Source organism: Drosophila persimilis, unplaced genomic scaffold (assembly GCF_003286085.1).
Source record: "Drosophila persimilis strain 14011-0111.01,24,50 unplaced genomic scaffold, DperRS2 tig00000863-arrow-arrow-pilon, whole genome shotgun sequence".
NCBI lineage: Eukaryota > Metazoa > Arthropoda > Insecta > Diptera > Drosophilidae > Drosophila > Drosophila persimilis.
The window spans coordinates 200893-218380 of NW_020825364.1; the positions used below are offsets into that span (position 1 = coordinate 200893).

The window sequence follows — 17488 nt, forward strand, 5'->3', positions numbered from 1 at the left end:
GGCAAGGTTTTGTTTTATTTTTTGAAGATGCGAAAAGCGTGTGCCATTCAATATTTTATCTAAACTTGTCCACATTTTTATAAGCTTCCTCGTTCAACACTTCCAAAATGTAGCAAATGCTTGGATCGGCGCTGTGCAGCTACATGGACATGTCGTAGTCATCTACATGGCGGCGCAGTGGCGCTCCCTTATGTAGTTGAGAGATGTGACATTACTTATTACATGTCGAACGTAAATAACGGGATGTTGTGGGGAAGGTATTACTTCGTGGTGCGGAGTGTGGGGTCTTCCCGGCTTCGCTCCTTGGCTCGGCTCCTTGATGACGCTTGCTGCCATATTGGCAGCCACGTGCCACGTCTGCTCGTCGGCTATCATCCGTTCGGTGAGGGTGTCTGCGTTTACTCCTGGGCTCGTCTCTTTTCCTCCATCTTCCCTTCTCGGCTTTGTCCCATCGTGAACCGTCATGCCGCGTAGCCGAACCGCAGCCGTACAAATACAAATGCAAATACAAATACCACTACAATTAATAATTACTAGAAAGGTTGGTGAGTATTAGCAACTAAATAAGAGGAAGAGAATCAGTGGTGGATATAATATGGTAGACGGAATTATAATCCGAGCATAATTCCCTAAAAGGAATAATTCGATATACAAAGTGGAAGGAACAACGGTATCAAAATTCCAGTGAGTCTAATAGGAACAGATCCCAACAGGGCTGTCTGTGTCAACCCTGATCAAGTTGTGCACAAAAGTCACACCAAGCATTTTTCTACCGTCAACTAAGGATGGGACGTTTACTAATCACAGTCTGCTAGAGTAAGATGGGAGTCTCCCACCCGCATCCCAGTTAAGGCCCCGCAGAGCAAAGAGTAAACAGCTTTTCTGTACTGATTCTATACGGTCCTGGTGTACTTTGTACTGCGGGCACCATACACAGGAACTAGCGAGGTGTAGTGAGTCTTTGTTATATAGGGGTCGTCCAATTCCTTTGACCATCTCTTAATAAACCCAAGCACGCGCATGGCCTTTTTTACCATGGTAGAAATGTGTTCAGAAAACTTTAGCTTGGCGTCTAACATAACACCAAGATCATCCACCAGGGTAATTTTCCCAAGAGAAGCACCACATAGGGTATATGGAGCCAACAAGGGGCTAGAACCGTGAAATATCATAGCTTTGCATTTCGAGGCATTGAGGTGCAACAAGTTTGCACAACAGCACGACTGAAAGTTGTTGAGATCGGATTACAGGAATGTAATGAAATGTCCTTATACTGGACACAGAGCTTAGCATCACCCGCATACATAAGTACTCGAGAGTATGTTAATACCGAAGGCAAGTCATTGATAAAGAGTGTGAAGAGTAAGGGGTCTAGGTGGCTGCCCTGTGGTAGTCGCGAAGAAACCTTTACTGGTTAGGAGAGGGAGGACTCTTCAAGTACCCCTAGGTATTTTAGGGCGGACTTGGTAGTGAAGGCAAGGACAGACCATTCATTGCGAGCCAGGATGTTATACTTCCAACCGCTACGTTGCATTTGTCGCTTCCGGTAGCTGGAGCCGCGTCTTGGGTGCTTCTGTGGTCGCTTAGGACCTTACGGGTTTGCTTCTGATGGCGTCTCTTAGGGCTTTCCGGTTGGCCTTGAATGACACTTTGTTGCCCCCTTGTTGCATTCCTAATGGCGAGATGTCCGTCACCGTGCTTGCAAAGGTGAGGTCTATGATGACTCCCGGCCCGCATTGCTGTACGTCGGGGTGCTTCCTATGTTCAGGAGACAGACGTTCAGGCTTGTGAATTCGTCCAGGAGCGCTGTTCCACGGGGCGTGCCCAAGTCGTGGCCCAGGCGTTGAAGTCCCCCGCTGTTATGACCGGGGATCTGTGATCTCTGATGATCGCCTGATATTCGTGCTGCGTGAAGCGAGGCCCCATATAGTAGCTATACAAAGATGTGACTACCAAATATACATATAGCCCAACCTGGATGCTCTATGTGATCGCTTCCACAGATTTGTCCCCTTGTAGGGCCCACTGAGCAGCACTACGTTGATCTGCTGCTTCAGAACCGTGTGTGTCATCAAGTCCTGGGCAGTACGGCAGTGGTTGAGGTTAAGATGGAGTAGCTTACCCTGCAATCAGCTGGGAAATGGCCGTCTTGTTCTCCGGACGGCTGCGGCTGAGGACCAAGGGAGCTGTTGAGCGAGTGTCTCCGTTGTTGCCCACGCACTGAAGACACTTGGGGGGGGGGGTCTTGCATTGGTTCTGCATGTGGAGAGGGGCCTCTCCACAGCCTGTTCCTGTCCTTAGGTCATACACTTGTAGCAGTAGTAGTAATCGGCATAATACGTCGTCGCATGCGGCACACAATCCAGGAGCGTCTGGGCGAGGGCGGGCTGGGCGTTCTGTGTGGCCACCTGCGGGCACCATACACTCTTCGCATCCCCGGTGCTGCTCGGTACTTGCCCCAAGTCGCAGCCGATCGCTGCAGATATCGCCTCCAGTATCTGATAGCCTGTCGTGAGCTCGTCTACATCGAGCACTTCGACCGCCACTATCTGCTGGATGGGCTTCACGACTGCTAGGGGAGATAGCACTGCCTGGTTTGCATTCTAAGACTACTGGGTCAGAGGGCAAGTCCAGGCAGGATCAGACGGTTGTTGCATCCTGAGGAGAAGTTCGCCCGAGGCTGTCTTCCCTGTGCCCTAGTCCTGGCTCTTCAGGCCCTGGAGCGTTGGTGCTGCCTTCATCAGCTTCAGGATGTCCGCGTATGTACTGCGTCCTCTTCGCCCTCTTCGTCGTCCTCTGATCTCGTTCCACTTCTGTGCGGGTTCAGTGCTTCGCGCGCTGCTCGACGGCTTCTTGGTCGCCTCTTGTCGGCTGGCGTCGATAGTTTGTGCTTACCGTGCACGCCGTCCTCCTTGTCCCGGGGTGATGGTCCGTTCCTGCGGAGTCCTGGTGTTGTCTGAGTCCCTTGGCCACTCTGGGTTTTGTGGGGTTTGGGTGGGAGTCCTGCGGTGTGCCAGTGGCATTGCCATTCCCCCGTAGCTGCCTTTTCTTCTTCAACAGGGACCTGACCTCCAGTTGCAGCTCCTTCATGGGCGACATCATCTTCTTGGTGGTCATGTTGTTCTTTTCGTTCATCTGGTGCCATAGGTCGTCCAGTATTGCACTGGGATGCGTTGGAATTCTAAGGAAAAACTCTGAAAAGCACTTCCCAAGGCAGAAACCTGTAAGCCGAGGCTGAGATATGTGGGAATTGAGAAGTTTGTTTAGAAAACAAAGTCAAAAGTACAGAAATTACTCGAAATTTAAGAAAGAAAAAAAGGAAGAAAGGCAGCAAGCCGTTGTTGTCCTGTCACCTTGCAGTAGGTCGCCTATTCGAGTAAAACAAGCAGTTGTACAGCAGCACTCGTAGCGAAACAATACAGAATATCAGATAGCACAATAATAATTTATTTCACAAGCGACAAACATTCTCCACAAACGCACAATGAACTCTGACGACTTAAAGGGTATACTGAAGGGCGGCAGCAACGAGGCACCGCAGAAGCCAGCAGACCAGAAGACGGCCAAGTTCGACGAACTAAACGTGCTGGCGACCTTCCATCCGGAAGGCAAAACCTACGGACACATGATCATTGACGAGCCGAAGACCCCGTTCGTGTTCGAGGATGAATTGCCAAAGAAGCTGGACACCGCCGAACTGATGGAGAAACTGCGCTTAACCTCGCAGTCGGCGACGCCCTGCTTTGGCATAGAGCAGGACTCCGATGACTCGTCGGACGATGAGGACTTCCCCGAGTCCGTGGAGGAGAAGGTGCGGCGCATTGAGTTCGAGCGCCGCCGCAAGCTGCACTACAAGGAGTACTTCTCGGTACCGCTGGCCCGTCGCCTGATTGCTGAGGAGTTCGGTGATATGTTCCCCTCAGAGCCGACCTGCAAGTGCGAGCCAAGTTCTGGCGTGGACGAGACCGGCCCGACACGGGCCACGCACGACACCGTGATGGAGGAAGAGCACCAGCTACTGGACCCAGAGCAACCCAGCTCGCACTCCTTGGCCCACGCCGAGTCCAATGACGGCGGGTACAGGATCGACCCAGAGCCGGTCCTTGATCCCAGCCACCCGTGCTACCAGCAGTTGACGGCCCAGACCAACCGCCCGTTAACCGCCGAGACCGACGAGGCTCTCCACATTGCCTCGCTCGGCTATATGCGCAGCGTTCCATCGATGGGCGAGGAGTTTTCGGACGGCAAGCAGGTCCGTGTGCCAAATGCCTCTTACGTGGCTGGTCCCAAAGGCAAACCGACGAAGAGTCCATCAGCAGGCACATTATAAAGAGATGTCAAAGATGGTTGGCCTTTCGCTTGATTTGTTAAAATTATTATGTTACTTGCAGAAATGAATCATCAGATTGTAAAATCAGAGGCAAGGTTTTGTTTTATTTTTTGAAGATGCGAAAAGCGTGTGCCATTCAATATTTTATCTAAACTTGTCCACATTTTTATAAGCTTCCTCGTTCAACACTTCCAAAATGTAGCAAATGCTTGGATCGGCGCTGTGCAGCTACATGGACATGTCGTAGTCATCTACATGGCGGCGCAGTGGCGCTCCCTTATGTAGTTGAGAGATGTGACATTACTTATTACATGTCGAACGTAAATAACGGGATGTTGTGGGGAAGGTATTACTTCGTGGTGCGGAGTGTGGGGTCTTCCCGGCTTCGCTCCTTGGCTCGGCTCCTTGATGACGCTTGCTGCCATATTGGCAGCCACGTGCCACGTCTGCTCGTCGGCTATCATCCGTTCGGTGAGGGTGTCTGCGTTTACTCCTGGGCTCGTCTCTTTTCCTCCATCTTCCCTTCTCGGCTTTGTCCCATCGTGAACCGTCATGCCGCGTAGCCGAACCGCAGCCGTACAAATACAAATGCAAATACAAATACCACTACAATTAATAATTACTAGAAAGGTTGGTGAGTATTAGCAACTAAATAAGAGGAAGAGAATCAGTGGTGGATATAATATGGTAGACGGAATTATAATCCGAGCATAATTCCCTAAAAGGAATAATTCGATATACAAAGTGGAAGGAACAACGGTATCAAAATTCCAGTGAGTCTAATAGGAACAGATCCCAACAGGGCTGTCTGTGTCAACCCTGATCAAGTTGTGCACAAAAGTCACACCAAGCATTTTTCTACCGTCAACTAAGGATGGGACGTTTACTAATCACAGTCTGCTAGAGTAAGATGGGAGTCTCCCACCCGCATCCCAGTTAAGGCCCCGCAGAGCAAAGAGTAAACAGCTTTTCTGTACTGATTCTATACGGTCCTGGTGTACTTTGTACTGCGGGCACCATACACAGGAACTAGCGAGGTGTAGTGAGTCTTTGTTATATAGGGGTCGTCCAATTCCTTTGACCATCTCTTAATAAACCCAAGCACGCGCATGGCCTTTTTTACCATGGTAGAAATGTGTTCAGAAAACTTTAGCTTGGCGTCTAACATAACACCAAGATCATCCACCAGGGTAATTTTCCCAAGAGAAGCACCACATAGGGTATATGGAGCCAACAAGGGGCTAGAACCGTGAAATATCATAGCTTTGCATTTCGAGGCATTGAGGTGCAACAAGTTTGCACAACAGCACGACTGAAAGTTGTTGAGATCGGATTACAGGAATGTAATGAAATGTCCTTATACTGGACACAGAGCTTAGCATCACCCGCATACATAAGTACTCGAGAGTATGTTAATACCGAAGGCAAGTCATTGATAAAGAGTGTGAAGAGTAAGGGGTCTAGGTGGCTGCCCTGTGGTAGTCGCGAAGAAACCTTTACTGGTTAGGAGAGGGAGGACTCTTCAAGTACCCCTAGGTATTTTAGGGCGGACTTGGTAGTGAAGGCAAGGACAGACCATTCATTGCGAGCCAGGATGTTATACTTCCAACCGCTACGTTGCATTTGTCGCTTCCGGTAGCTGGAGCCGCGTCTTGGGTGCTTCTGTGGTCGCTTAGGACCTTACGGGTTTGCTTCTGATGGCGTCTCTTAGGGCTTTCCGGTTGGCCTTGAATGACACTTTGTTGCCCCCTTGTTGCATTCCTAATGGCGAGATGTCCGTCACCGTGCTTGCAAAGGTGAGGTCTATGATGACTCCCGGCCCGCATTGCTGTACGTCGGGGTGCTTCCTATGTTCAGGAGACAGACGTTCAGGCTTGTGAATTCGTCCAGGAGCGCTGTTCCACGGGGCGTGCCCAAGTCGTGGCCCAGGCGTTGAAGTCCCCCGCTGTTATGACCGGGGATCTGTGATCTCTGATGATCGCCTGATATTCGTGCTGCGTGAAGCGAGGCCCCATATAGTAGCTATACAAAGATGTGACTACCAAATATACATATAGCCCAACCTGGATGCTCTATGTGATCGCTTCCACAGATTTGTCCCCTTGTAGGGCCCACTGAGCAGCACTACGTTGATCTGCTGCTTCAGAACCGTGTGTGTCATCAAGTCCTGGGCAGTACGGCAGTGGTTGAGGTTAAGATGGAGTAGCTTACCCTGCAATCAGCTGGGAAATGGCCGTCTTGTTCTCCGGACGGCTGCGGCTGAGGACCAAGGGAGCTGTTGAGCGAGTGTCTCCGTTGTTGCCCACGCACTGAAGACACTTGGGGGGGGTCTTGCATTGGTTCTGCATGTGGAGAGGGGCCTCTCCACAGCCTGTTCCTGTCCTTAGGTCATACACTTGTAGCAGTAGTAGTAATCGGCATAATACGTCGTCGCATGCGGCACACAATCCAGGAGCGTCTGGGCGAGGGCGGGCTGGGCGTTCTGTGTGGCCACCTGCGGGCACCATACACTCTTCGCATCCCCGGTGCTGCTCGGTACTTGCCCCAAGTCGCAGCCGATCGCTGCAGATATCGCCTCCAGTATCTGATAGCCTGTCGTGAGCTCGTCTACATCGAGCACTTCGACCGCCACTATCTGCTGGATGGGCTTCACGACTGCTAGGGGAGATAGCACTGCCTGGTTTGCATTCTAAGACTACTGGGTCAGAGGGCAAGTCCAGGCAGGATCAGACGGTTGTTGCATCCTGAGGAGAAGTTCGCCCGAGGCTGTCTTCCCTGTGCCCTAGTCCTGGCTCTTCAGGCCCTGGAGCGTTGGTGCTGCCTTCATCAGCTTCAGGATGTCCGCGTATGTACTGCGTCCTCTTCGCCCTCTTCGTCGTCCTCTGATCTCGTTCCACTTCTGTGCGGGTTCAGTGCTTCGCGCGCTGCTCGACGGCTTCTTGGTCGCCTCTTGTCGGCTGGCGTCGATAGTTTGTGCTTACCGTGCACGCCGTCCTCCTTGTCCCGGGGTGATGGTCCGTTCCTGCGGAGTCCTGGTGTTGTCTGAGTCCCTTGGCCACTCTGGGTTTTGTGGGGTTTGGGTGGGAGTCCTGCGGTGTGCCAGTGGCATTGCCATTCCCCCGTAGCTGCCTTTTCTTCTTCAACAGGGACCTGACCTCCAGTTGCAGCTCCTTCATGGGCGACATCATCTTCTTGGTGGTCATGTTGTTCTTTTCGTTCATCTGGTGCCATAGGTCGTCCAGTATTGCACTGGGATGCGTTGGAATTCTAAGGAAAAACTCTGAAAAGCACTTCCCAAGGCAGAAACCTGTAAGCCGAGGCTGAGATATGTGGGAATTGAGAAGTTTGTTTAGAAAACAAAGTCAAAAGTACAGAAATTACTCGAAATTTAAGAAAGAAAAAAAGGAAGAAAGGCAGCAAGCCGTTGTTGTCCTGTCACCTTGCAGTAGGTCGCCTATTCGAGTAAAACAAGCAGTTGTACAGCAGCACTCGTAGCGAAACAATACAGAATATCAGATAGCACAATAATAATTTATTTCACAAGCGACAAACATTCTCCACAAACGCACAATGAACTCTGACGACTTAAAGGGTATACTGAAGGGCGGCAGCAACGAGGCACCGCAGAAGCCAGCAGACCAGAAGACGGCCAAGTTCGACGAACTAAACGTGCTGGCGACCTTCCATCCGGAAGGCAAAACCTACGGACACATGATCATTGACGAGCCGAAGACCCCGTTCGTGTTCGAGGATGAATTGCCAAAGAAGCTGGACACCGCCGAACTGATGGAGAAACTGCGCTTAACCTCGCAGTCGGCGACGCCCTGCTTTGGCATAGAGCAGGACTCCGATGACTCGTCGGACGATGAGGACTTCCCCGAGTCCGTGGAGGAGAAGGTGCGGCGCATTGAGTTCGAGCGCCGCCGCAAGCTGCACTACAAGGAGTACTTCTCGGTACCGCTGGCCCGTCGCCTGATTGCTGAGGAGTTCGGTGATATGTTCCCCTCAGAGCCGACCTGCAAGTGCGAGCCAAGTTCTGGCGTGGACGAGACCGGCCCGACACGGGCCACGCACGACACCGTGATGGAGGAAGAGCACCAGCTACTGGACCCAGAGCAACCCAGCTCGCACTCCTTGGCCCACGCCGAGTCCAATGACGGCGGGTACAGGATCGACCCAGAGCCGGTCCTTGATCCCAGCCACCCGTGCTACCAGCAGTTGACGGCCCAGACCAACCGCCCGTTAACCGCCGAGACCGACGAGGCTCTTCACATTGCCTCGCTCGGCTATATGCGCAGCGTTCCATCGATGGGCGAGGAGTTTTCGGACGGCAAGCAGGTCCGTGTGCCAAATGCCTCTTACGTGGCTGGTCCCAAAGGCAAACCGACGAAGAGTCCATCAGCAGGCACATTATAAAGAGATGTCAAAGATGGTTGGCCTTTCGCTTGATTTGTTAAAATTATTATGTTACTTGCAGAAATGAATCATCAGATTGTAAAATCAGAGGCAAGGTTTTGTTTTATTTTTTGAAGATGCGAAAAGCGTGTGCCATTCAATATTTTATCTAAACTTGTCCACATTTTTATAAGCTTCTTCGTTCTCTAGAATGTGTAGGCGATCCATCGATCCATCGATCCATCGACCCATCGATGTTCAACGTAAGCGGATTATCATTAAGTTAATTTTTTTCGTAGAAAAGTGTTTACCTTTCCTGTCAACACATGACAGATGATTCCATCTGTCTTTCGCCCAGAATCCACTCTTAAATAAACGCCTTTTATGGATAATTTGGATGGTTTTTCTGAATTATATAGTTCTGCCCCACCAAAAGTATGGCAAGTGACGTCATATCCGGCTAGCAATCGAAAAAGGGCGGCTGCAACACTTCCAAAATGTAGCAAATGCTTGGAGCGGCGCTGTGCAGCTACATGGACATGTCGTAGTCATCTACATGGCGGCGCAGTGGCGCTCCCTTATGTAGTTGAGCAGATGTGACATTACTTATGACATGTCGAATGTTAATGCTAAACGGTCATGTTATGTTAATTCTATGTTAAATGGTTTTTCTTGTCCGCCATCTATAGTCCGATCTGGACGTGCCGCGGGTTCTTGTGATCGGGAGTCTTCTTCTTGTGCTTATTGTTGGGAGACAGATTGGCATGAAGAGAAATGTGGATATTTTTGTATTTGCAGTTATTGATTTTACTGTCATATAACTGCGTCATATCTTTTCCGGTTTGGACAACTCTGGTTCTATTGGGATCTGGAAGACTGCAAAAGAGGTATTCCTATGGGAAGAGCATGCAGTGGGAGCGAGAGATTCCATTGTATGCAAGAGCCGAAAGCAGCGCTGCGACAGAGATAGTCGATTGTTAAACTCCTAAGATCCAACTTTGCCACAAATCGTGCCTCAGTCCTTCAGGCAATCTCCTTCTCTCTTTGCAGAAAGTTAGCCAAGTGCAATGTCAGGACCCCTTTGCCAGACTCATACCCTATATAGTATATATCATAGTATTCTGCCCCTGTAGGCGCCTAGATCTGCTTCGGGATGCTGCACAGTGGGCGAAACGGCCACATCCACTCTACGTGTAACATTAGAATCGGTCAACTATATCATACTATAACCAGAAGTCGAGAAACCGGTCCTAAACTCATTCAAAATCTCGTTTTTATCGTTTAAACACGCGACTATTCGGGTCACCCCTATAAAAGGCATTCAATAGCTCAAAATCAGCTGTTGCAACAGATGTTCGGCTTGACTTTTGACGGCTGTCAAAAGGGGAAGAAGGAGAGAAGTAAAACGGTAATTATTTAAACACCCAGTGGGGTATTCGAAATCGAATGCCTCTCCCTGCCCCCACCAGATGCGGGAGCTCCTGTCGCAGCCCTCCTCCAATGGCAGATGCTCTTCTGGTCCCTGGCACCGCTTGGTCCATTTTTGGTTACAATTTCTGACAATCTTTTGGAGATTTCATTGGCAGCTTCCCATATTACGCAACGGCAAAGGCATATTTGATGCATTCCCGGAGATACGGATACATTTCTCATGTATCTCCAGAAGCCAGGAGCCAGCAGCCAGCAGCTAGCAGCCAGCAGCTAGCAGCCAGCAGCCAGAACTAAAACCAGAGCCATATGCGTGCCAGCAGTGCCACTCGAAACGGAGTGAGAGATGCGGCCAGAAACCGATAGTGCAACCTGCAACTCTCGTAGCCCAGTGGCAGTGGCATCGGTGGCACCATTGGCAGGGGGTGTTATCAATGCGGGGGAATCTGATTAGCGGCCGTGGCAATGAGTGCAGCAGCAGCAGCAGCAGCAGCTGGAAAACTGGAGATGTGTGGCAAGAATAAGAGCAGCAGCAGGAGAGCAGCATCGTGTAAGCCAAGTGGCACGCAATCGGGGGTACAGCGACTCTGGGCGGGGGCTGGGGCTGGGGCTGGGGATGGAATGGGGGGAAGATGTCGCCACTGCCGCTGCACATTAATATTCAAAAATTGCGTTTTTATGCTAATTTACACACACTCCCCGACTCGTACGACGCGACGTTCCCTCGGGAGGGAGGGGGGGGACTAAATGGCCAACCTGTCGATAGATTACTCAATGACAAGGAAGCCCAGGAGGTGGCAGGAGGAGGCAGGAGGAGGAGGAGGAGGAGGAGGAGGCAGGAGCAAGAGCAGCCGCCTCCAGTTGTTGTTTCTATTTTCGCTCTCTCCATCGTTCCCGGGGATGATCATCTTTTGGGGGCATATCGCAGTCTTGCAATCTTTTGTGGCAGCCAACAGCCTTATTATTTCTGCTCTTATTACTCATACGCACTGGTGTTTTATTTATGGATAGAGTTTGGTGCCGGTCTCCCTCTCCCTGCTCCCTGCTCCCTGCTCCCTGCTCCCTCTTTCGTGCTGCTGCTGCTGCTGCAGGTTGCAGGTTGTTGCTCGCGTAGTTTAGCAATAATTAAGTTGTTAAATTGTTGCACGTAAGTCAAGAGCCTGCTGTCTGCTGCCTGCTCCCCGCTCCCTGCTCCCCGCTGCCTGCCCCTGCGACGGATGTCCGTCGTTCGGTGAGTGGAGTCCCCGCCTTCGTCGACGTCTGCATCTCCGTCTGCGTCTGCCACATCTTGTGGCGGTGGCTACTGCTCCGCTCGGTTTCTCCGCTTAATAATAATGTTCGGGCTCGAAGCCGGGGCCTGACTTACGATCCACGTCCTTGGGTTACTGATATATGCGATACTTAAGGTATTTATTACAAGCGATTGTAATCTCCAGCCTGTATTTTCTTTATACGAAACACATATAAATTCGAGTACGATGTACCCCGTACTTTTGGGGCAGCAGCAGCGGCAGCTCCCAGCCGCAGAAACGCAAAATATTTTGTAGACAAGACGCCTTTGTAGCTCTTGTTTCTGCTGTAGGCTCTGTTGATTGCTATTTCAGGTAGTTGTAGGGTAGTTATAGGGTAGCAGGGTATATGCACTTCTTCCAGATGCATCCACAAGGCAGGACAATGATGTTTCTGGCAGGACCCGCAGCTGATGCCCATCTGAGAAGTGCGGATGGCAGCTGAAAGACAGAAACTAAATTTAAATACAAAAATACTAGAAATACTAGAAATACCGCCCCAAATCGTCAATGTATCTACGAGTAGCTTTGCCATTGAACGCCAAGGATGGGGACGGCTTGATTTTCCAGCAGCTGATCTTTTGGAGAGCTTTGTATACTTCGTACAGTTCTTCGTACCCAAAATTCATTGAGCGAGGGGGACCGTTGGGAGTTGCTGCTGCAAGTCGGGGCCAGGCCTTGGCCGCCTGTCGTATCACATCCTGCGGCTTGAGGTCCAATGTTGAGGTCCTGTTGCTTTGGCGGAAATTTCGTATAAAATTCAGATATCCATTTTTGGTAATGGGGCCAGGGTTTCCCCTCTTCCTGTTTCTTGAGTCCAAGCCACTCCCATGGCAATCCCTATCAACATTTCGCCTGAACTTTGATCTCTGTTCATCCGTCGATAAACGTCTAGGAAGTTGAGGAAAGGATTTCGGAGTTTTATCACATGCACGAGACATAAAAAAGACGTACAATCAGGACTAAAATTATGTGCAGATTTGGCGTAATCCTGGCATTCCTCGAGGTTCTCGCAGAAAACCTCCAGTGCATAGAACATGCGATCCATGTGTGTGGGTTCCGGCTGGCCATCTGGCCCTTCTTCAGCTCCACAACCAGTTGGTGGAGAAACTCAAAGAGCACGGGCAGAATCTGGGGCAAAGAAGGCCGAATTGCGCACGGCTGGATCCTGATCGATAATTCGAGTATCTTTCGGTGTATCCAGTTTTTTGTATTTAGTATTTGGTATTATTATGGTATAGTATTTGGTTATTATCGAGATTCTAAGGCCCAAAGAGTTCACGACTCGTAGAATACCCTATAATTGATTCACTGGCTGGCAGGCAGGCTGCATGAAGATGTTGCACAAACGACGCTGCCTGGACGCTGCACCGCATGGCAATTAATCATTGCCTCATTCCTTAATCTCATTATCAGCTGTGCCTCTAGCCCTGCCCCTGCCTCTGGCCCCCTTGCCGCTCGCTATCTGGCATACCCCATCGCTTTGGAATACCCTGCATATTTGCACTTGGAGACGACTCCGACTCCTCTGCCTCATTAGAGCTGCTGCAGCGCCAGCGATGGCGGTGGCGGTGGCTGAATCTCAGCACAGCGTCCACCAAATTATATAATACATAAACTATATCTACACACACATACTCGTACAGAGGGGGCATGAGGCATGAGGCATGGGCATGGGGCATGAGGCATCCCCTTCCCATCCCATCCCCAGATTCCACACACAGATCCCAGGGCACAGAGCAGCAGAGCAGCAGAGCAGCAGAGCAGCCGAGGAGAGGACCAGTTTCCCAAGCTTTCGTTGTCGCTGTCGTTGCACTTGTTACGTTTTCTATATACCCTTCACAGAGAAACAGAAAAAAGGGTATCATGCTTTTGGCCACCACCAGGAGAATCGATATTTTGAAGATTTGAAGCATCCGTGGGGGGATGCGATTTCGACTGGCGAGTGTCTTGAATCGGAAACACTACGGGACGGTTTCTTATAGCAAAGGATTGCTCGAGTCGGAGAATCGTTAGCCTTGGCCAGCCAGCTGTGCCTCGGAGGGCCGCCTGCTTTTGGCGCCTGCCAAGGGGCTCGTTTGGAGGCCGTCTCTTGGCCTAATCCTGGGCTCCCTGCATTGTATTCATTGCAGGGTATCTCCCTCTTCGACTCTCGATCCGTTGTCATCAATTTAAATTGTTGTTGGTGCTTTTTTTTCTTTTTCTTTTTCTTTTTCTTGTGCTGGATGCCAAATATGCAAAAAAGGCTTTGGCGCATGTAATTTTCTTTGCTCCCCAACTGCCCTGTGCCACACATCTGTGTGTGTGTGTGTGTGTGTGTGTGTGTGTGTGTGTATGCTGTGCATATAATGATTATTGTAAGGTACAAGTGCGAGAAATCGTGTTAGATCGCGGGTAATAAATTTAGACACCAAACTATGCAAAAGGAAAAGAGTCCTCTGTCCCTCTGTCGTTTTGCCATCGTACTCCTCTCTCTCTCTTCTCATGAATCTCCTGGCAATGTACTTGCCACACTGCCTCCCCCCACCCGCCTGCAGCCTTCTTCCTCTGCCGCTGCCGCTGCTGCGCTCCTTCTGTTCTTGTCTTCTTGTTGTTGCAAGTTTTAAGCACTTCCTTTTATTATATTTTATGGGCACTTGTTTGTGCCTTTCCCCTGTCCCCTGTCCCTCCCCCCCGCTTTGGGGACTTCTTTGAGAGGCGGCCTCCAGCCGTCCCGTCCCGTCCGTTGTTTCGTTTCTCTTCGGTTTTTTATAGTGCGTTTAAGCCAAAGGAGGCTCTTCAGGCTTTTGTGGCTTTAATATCCCATTAGAGCGGATTCCCCATTGAAAAGATCTGCTGCCCCGTGTTTTATTTTGGAATAATGAAATTAATGTGCGGCTCATCGATGCATCGATTGGGCCCCATTGCTTAGGCCCCTCCCTCCCTGAAGGGGGGTGGAGAGGGGGAGATCCCCCTCGAGACACCAGCGTAACATATCTTTTACGCTCCATTGACTTTTAATTCAATTTGGGGAATACTCGACGGAATATATTCGATTCGATTATTAGTTCTGTGAATCATTTACAAGCAAATGCCGCCACCGCCCACCGCCCCCCGTACACACACACACACACACATCCACATTACTCATATTTCATATAAAAAACTCTTCGAAACGAAACACAAAAAATGAATCGTTGGGCAAACCTTTTTTTGTTTTTGTTTTTGCTTGACATTTTTCTATGCCATTAACCGACGACAATTTGAACCAAAATAAACCATTTTTACAAGCATATTATTACAGGGTATTCGAAAGGAATGGAAATGGAAATATAATGGAGTTGAAAGCTGATTGAAACCCATCGAAAGCCAGCGATTTGGGATTTCCGAGGATCCTACGCGGCAGACACAAGACTCGAAAGATAATTTCCACCTAAAGATGGAAATTAATTTCGACATCTTTCCGGATAAAGATGGGCCTCTATGTCCCGAATCGAATATCGTCTCTTGGGGGCTGCCCTCAAAAATTGTTGGGGAAGTTGTTGAAGTTCTTGCAGTTGCAGTTCTCCTACAGGGTACTCTACAGTCGAATCACTCCTTTGTATAGTGATATCGTGGGTTTTTCGTTCCTACTACCTAGTGGGTTTTCATCAACAGTTTTGTTGTTGTACTTTTCTGCTGCCTTATGACTTTTCACCAATGCACTCGACGCGGCGCGGCGCGACTCGTGGCCTGGCCTGGCTTTGGCCCCACTTTTGCCTCTTTGGGGCCTCTCTGCGACTCGCGAATCCATAAGTGAATGGGAAACGAGCCCTTATACTGGCAGACCAAGTCTGGGGCAGAGACACACGGCTATACAGATACAGATACAGCTATACAGATACAGATACAGCTATACAGATACAGATACAGCTATACAGATACAGATACAGCTATACAGATACAGATACAGCTATACAGATGCACTCAATCCGTTGTTATTAGTAGATATGTCATATTAGAGGCAACTACCAACAACAACAACAACAACACCACCACGGGTTGGTGGCTATGGCTTTTGGCCAAGACCAGCTTCACTTTTAGCCACGACATTCATTTTGAGCTCAGCATGAGGCAGAAATTGAGGCACAAATCGAACCAGAAAGCCCAAACAGCGATCGAGTTTTGTGGAGTTTCAATTTTTGCAATTGCTACAACAACAACAACAACAACAACAACAACAACAACAACAACAACAAAAAGGAGTTTGTTTTTGTCGACTTCGATAACATTTCGACATTTAGCTGGGACTTTTAATTGAATTGCCAATGGAAACCCCATCGAAAGATACAGATTCAGAGCCAGGCTGAGAGCCAGACTGAGAGCCAGGCTGAGAGCCAGTGCCAGTGCCAGTCGCCAAGTCGCCCAGCCGTCCAGTCGGTCAGGTGAAATCGAAAGTTTTCCAGCAAATCTCGAGCCTCCGTTCGTCATCGAGCTTTCTTGGCTAGATCCTTAGCCTCTTTCACCGTCTTTCACCGCCGTCTCTTTCACCGGCTTTCTGTCAGATCTACAGCCTGCTTTCTTCATCGATTTTGCTGCTGATCTCCAACCTCGTTGAAGGTGGTTTCCCCACAAGGAGCGGCCGAAATGAAACACATCAGATGCTTCTGCTAATTAGATATCCGAATAGTGGCTCCTCCAGGAGATCGGAGGACGTCAGAGCTGAGCAGCAAGAGCTCCGAACAGACCAAGACCCATCCATCCATCTATCTATCTATCTATCTATCTATCAAAGGATAAGCCAGATATCTGTCCACCCAAGGAGTCGAAGATGTTGCCGCCTGTGTCCAGTGCCAGTGTCCCTGGGGCTCCGACGGCTGGTGGTGCGGAGACGTTGGGGCCTTTGAAATTGCGAAACGTTGCGGCTTCCCCAAAGGTGGGACTCTCGACGGCCCCGAAGGCCGGAGCAAGTCCAAGTCCAAGTCCAAAGCAGGATTGGGCCACCGACGATCCTGCGCCCTGAGCAAAGCCTCCAGGCCTCCAGGCGGGAGGAGCAGGAGCCTTCTGGGAGAGTGTCCGTCCAGCACCAAAAGGGAGGGTTTCAGCAGTCGGCTGGCGATGGCTGAAATTTAACGAGGGGGACCGTTGGGAGTTGCTGCTGCGACCGCAACTCTACATTTATGCCCGATACGTAGTCAGTGGGGCTACGGGAGGGACACTAAACGAGAATAGATATACTTTATGGGGTCGGAAACGCTTCCTTCTTTCCCCACAAATCCAGTATACCCCTGGACTCATTTTCAGTATCGGGTATAAAAAGGAAGACAGAGACAGAGAGACAGAGAGAGAGAGAAGAAAAGAGAGTGGTGGCAATAAGAGAGTTCCATTGGCAGGCTTTTAGCTCTGCCATAATTCAGGCGATCCGATAAGCGATCTTAACTATCTACACGATCTCTGGGACAGACAGAGACAGCGAGAGACAGGGAGACAGCGAGAGAGAGGGAGAGAGGGAGAGAGGGAGAGGGAGGCTCCCAGAACGTTGCCGCAACTTGTTGCCAATTGCGGGATCTGCTGCTGTGACAATATTTGCATGCCGCAACGATCCGTTCCGTTCCGTCCCGTTCCGCTCCGATCCGATGCGATCCGGGGAGAGTGCGCGCGGCGGTATCTGCGGCATCATCTCATCATCGATATGCCATCAATGTGGAATGGTCGCAAATTATCTGGGGGTCTCTGCTGGCCTGGCCCTGGCTCCTTAAAAGCCTTCGAATGGAGCGAACCCAGCGAGCCTCTTTGTGGCAGCTGCTGCGAACGAGGCACTGCACGTGTGTGTGTGTACGAGTATCTGTGGGATAGTATCTGCTGGATTCGCGTACTGTGTTAATGCTTTTGTGACATTTTAAGGTTCAATTTGGCTAATACGAGTGTCTGTTGGCTTGCTAGCTTGTTGGCTTGTTGGCTTGTTGGCGGTGCAGATAAAAGTAATGATTGCCAGCAGCAGCGAACGAGAGCGTGAGTATCTGTGGGATACGCGAGTATCTTTGCCCCCTCAGCCCGCAATTAACTTAATTACAATGCATCTCGCATT

General features: G+C 50.1%; 2 protein-coding genes across 2 annotated transcripts; both read left to right on the top strand.

Moving 5' to 3' along the window:
* The first annotated feature begins 3484 nt into the window (after nucleotides 1–3484).
* On the top strand, nucleotides 3485–4330 carry LOC113566720 (protein phosphatase inhibitor 2-like). Its single transcript, XM_026993601.1, has one exon. The coding sequence runs from the start codon at nucleotides 3485–3487 to the stop codon at nucleotides 4328–4330; it is 846 nt and encodes a 281-aa protein (XP_026849402.1).
* A 3570-nt stretch (nucleotides 4331–7900) lies between these two features.
* Nucleotides 7901–8746, top strand: LOC6599532 (protein phosphatase inhibitor 2). The gene has a single exon (XM_002024590.1). The coding sequence runs from the start codon at nucleotides 7901–7903 to the stop codon at nucleotides 8744–8746; it is 846 nt and encodes a 281-aa protein (XP_002024626.1).
* Nucleotides 8747–17488: the final 8742 nt, after the last annotated feature.

Bases quoted from the DNA above. Each gene is read 5' to 3' on its own strand.
- LOC6599532 (XM_002024590.1), top strand. From the start codon at position 7,901: ATGAACTCTGACGACTTAAAGGGTATACTGAAGGGCGGCAGCAACGAG.
- LOC113566720 (XM_026993601.1), top strand. From the start codon at position 3,485: ATGAACTCTGACGACTTAAAGGGTATACTGAAGGGCGGCAGCAACGAG.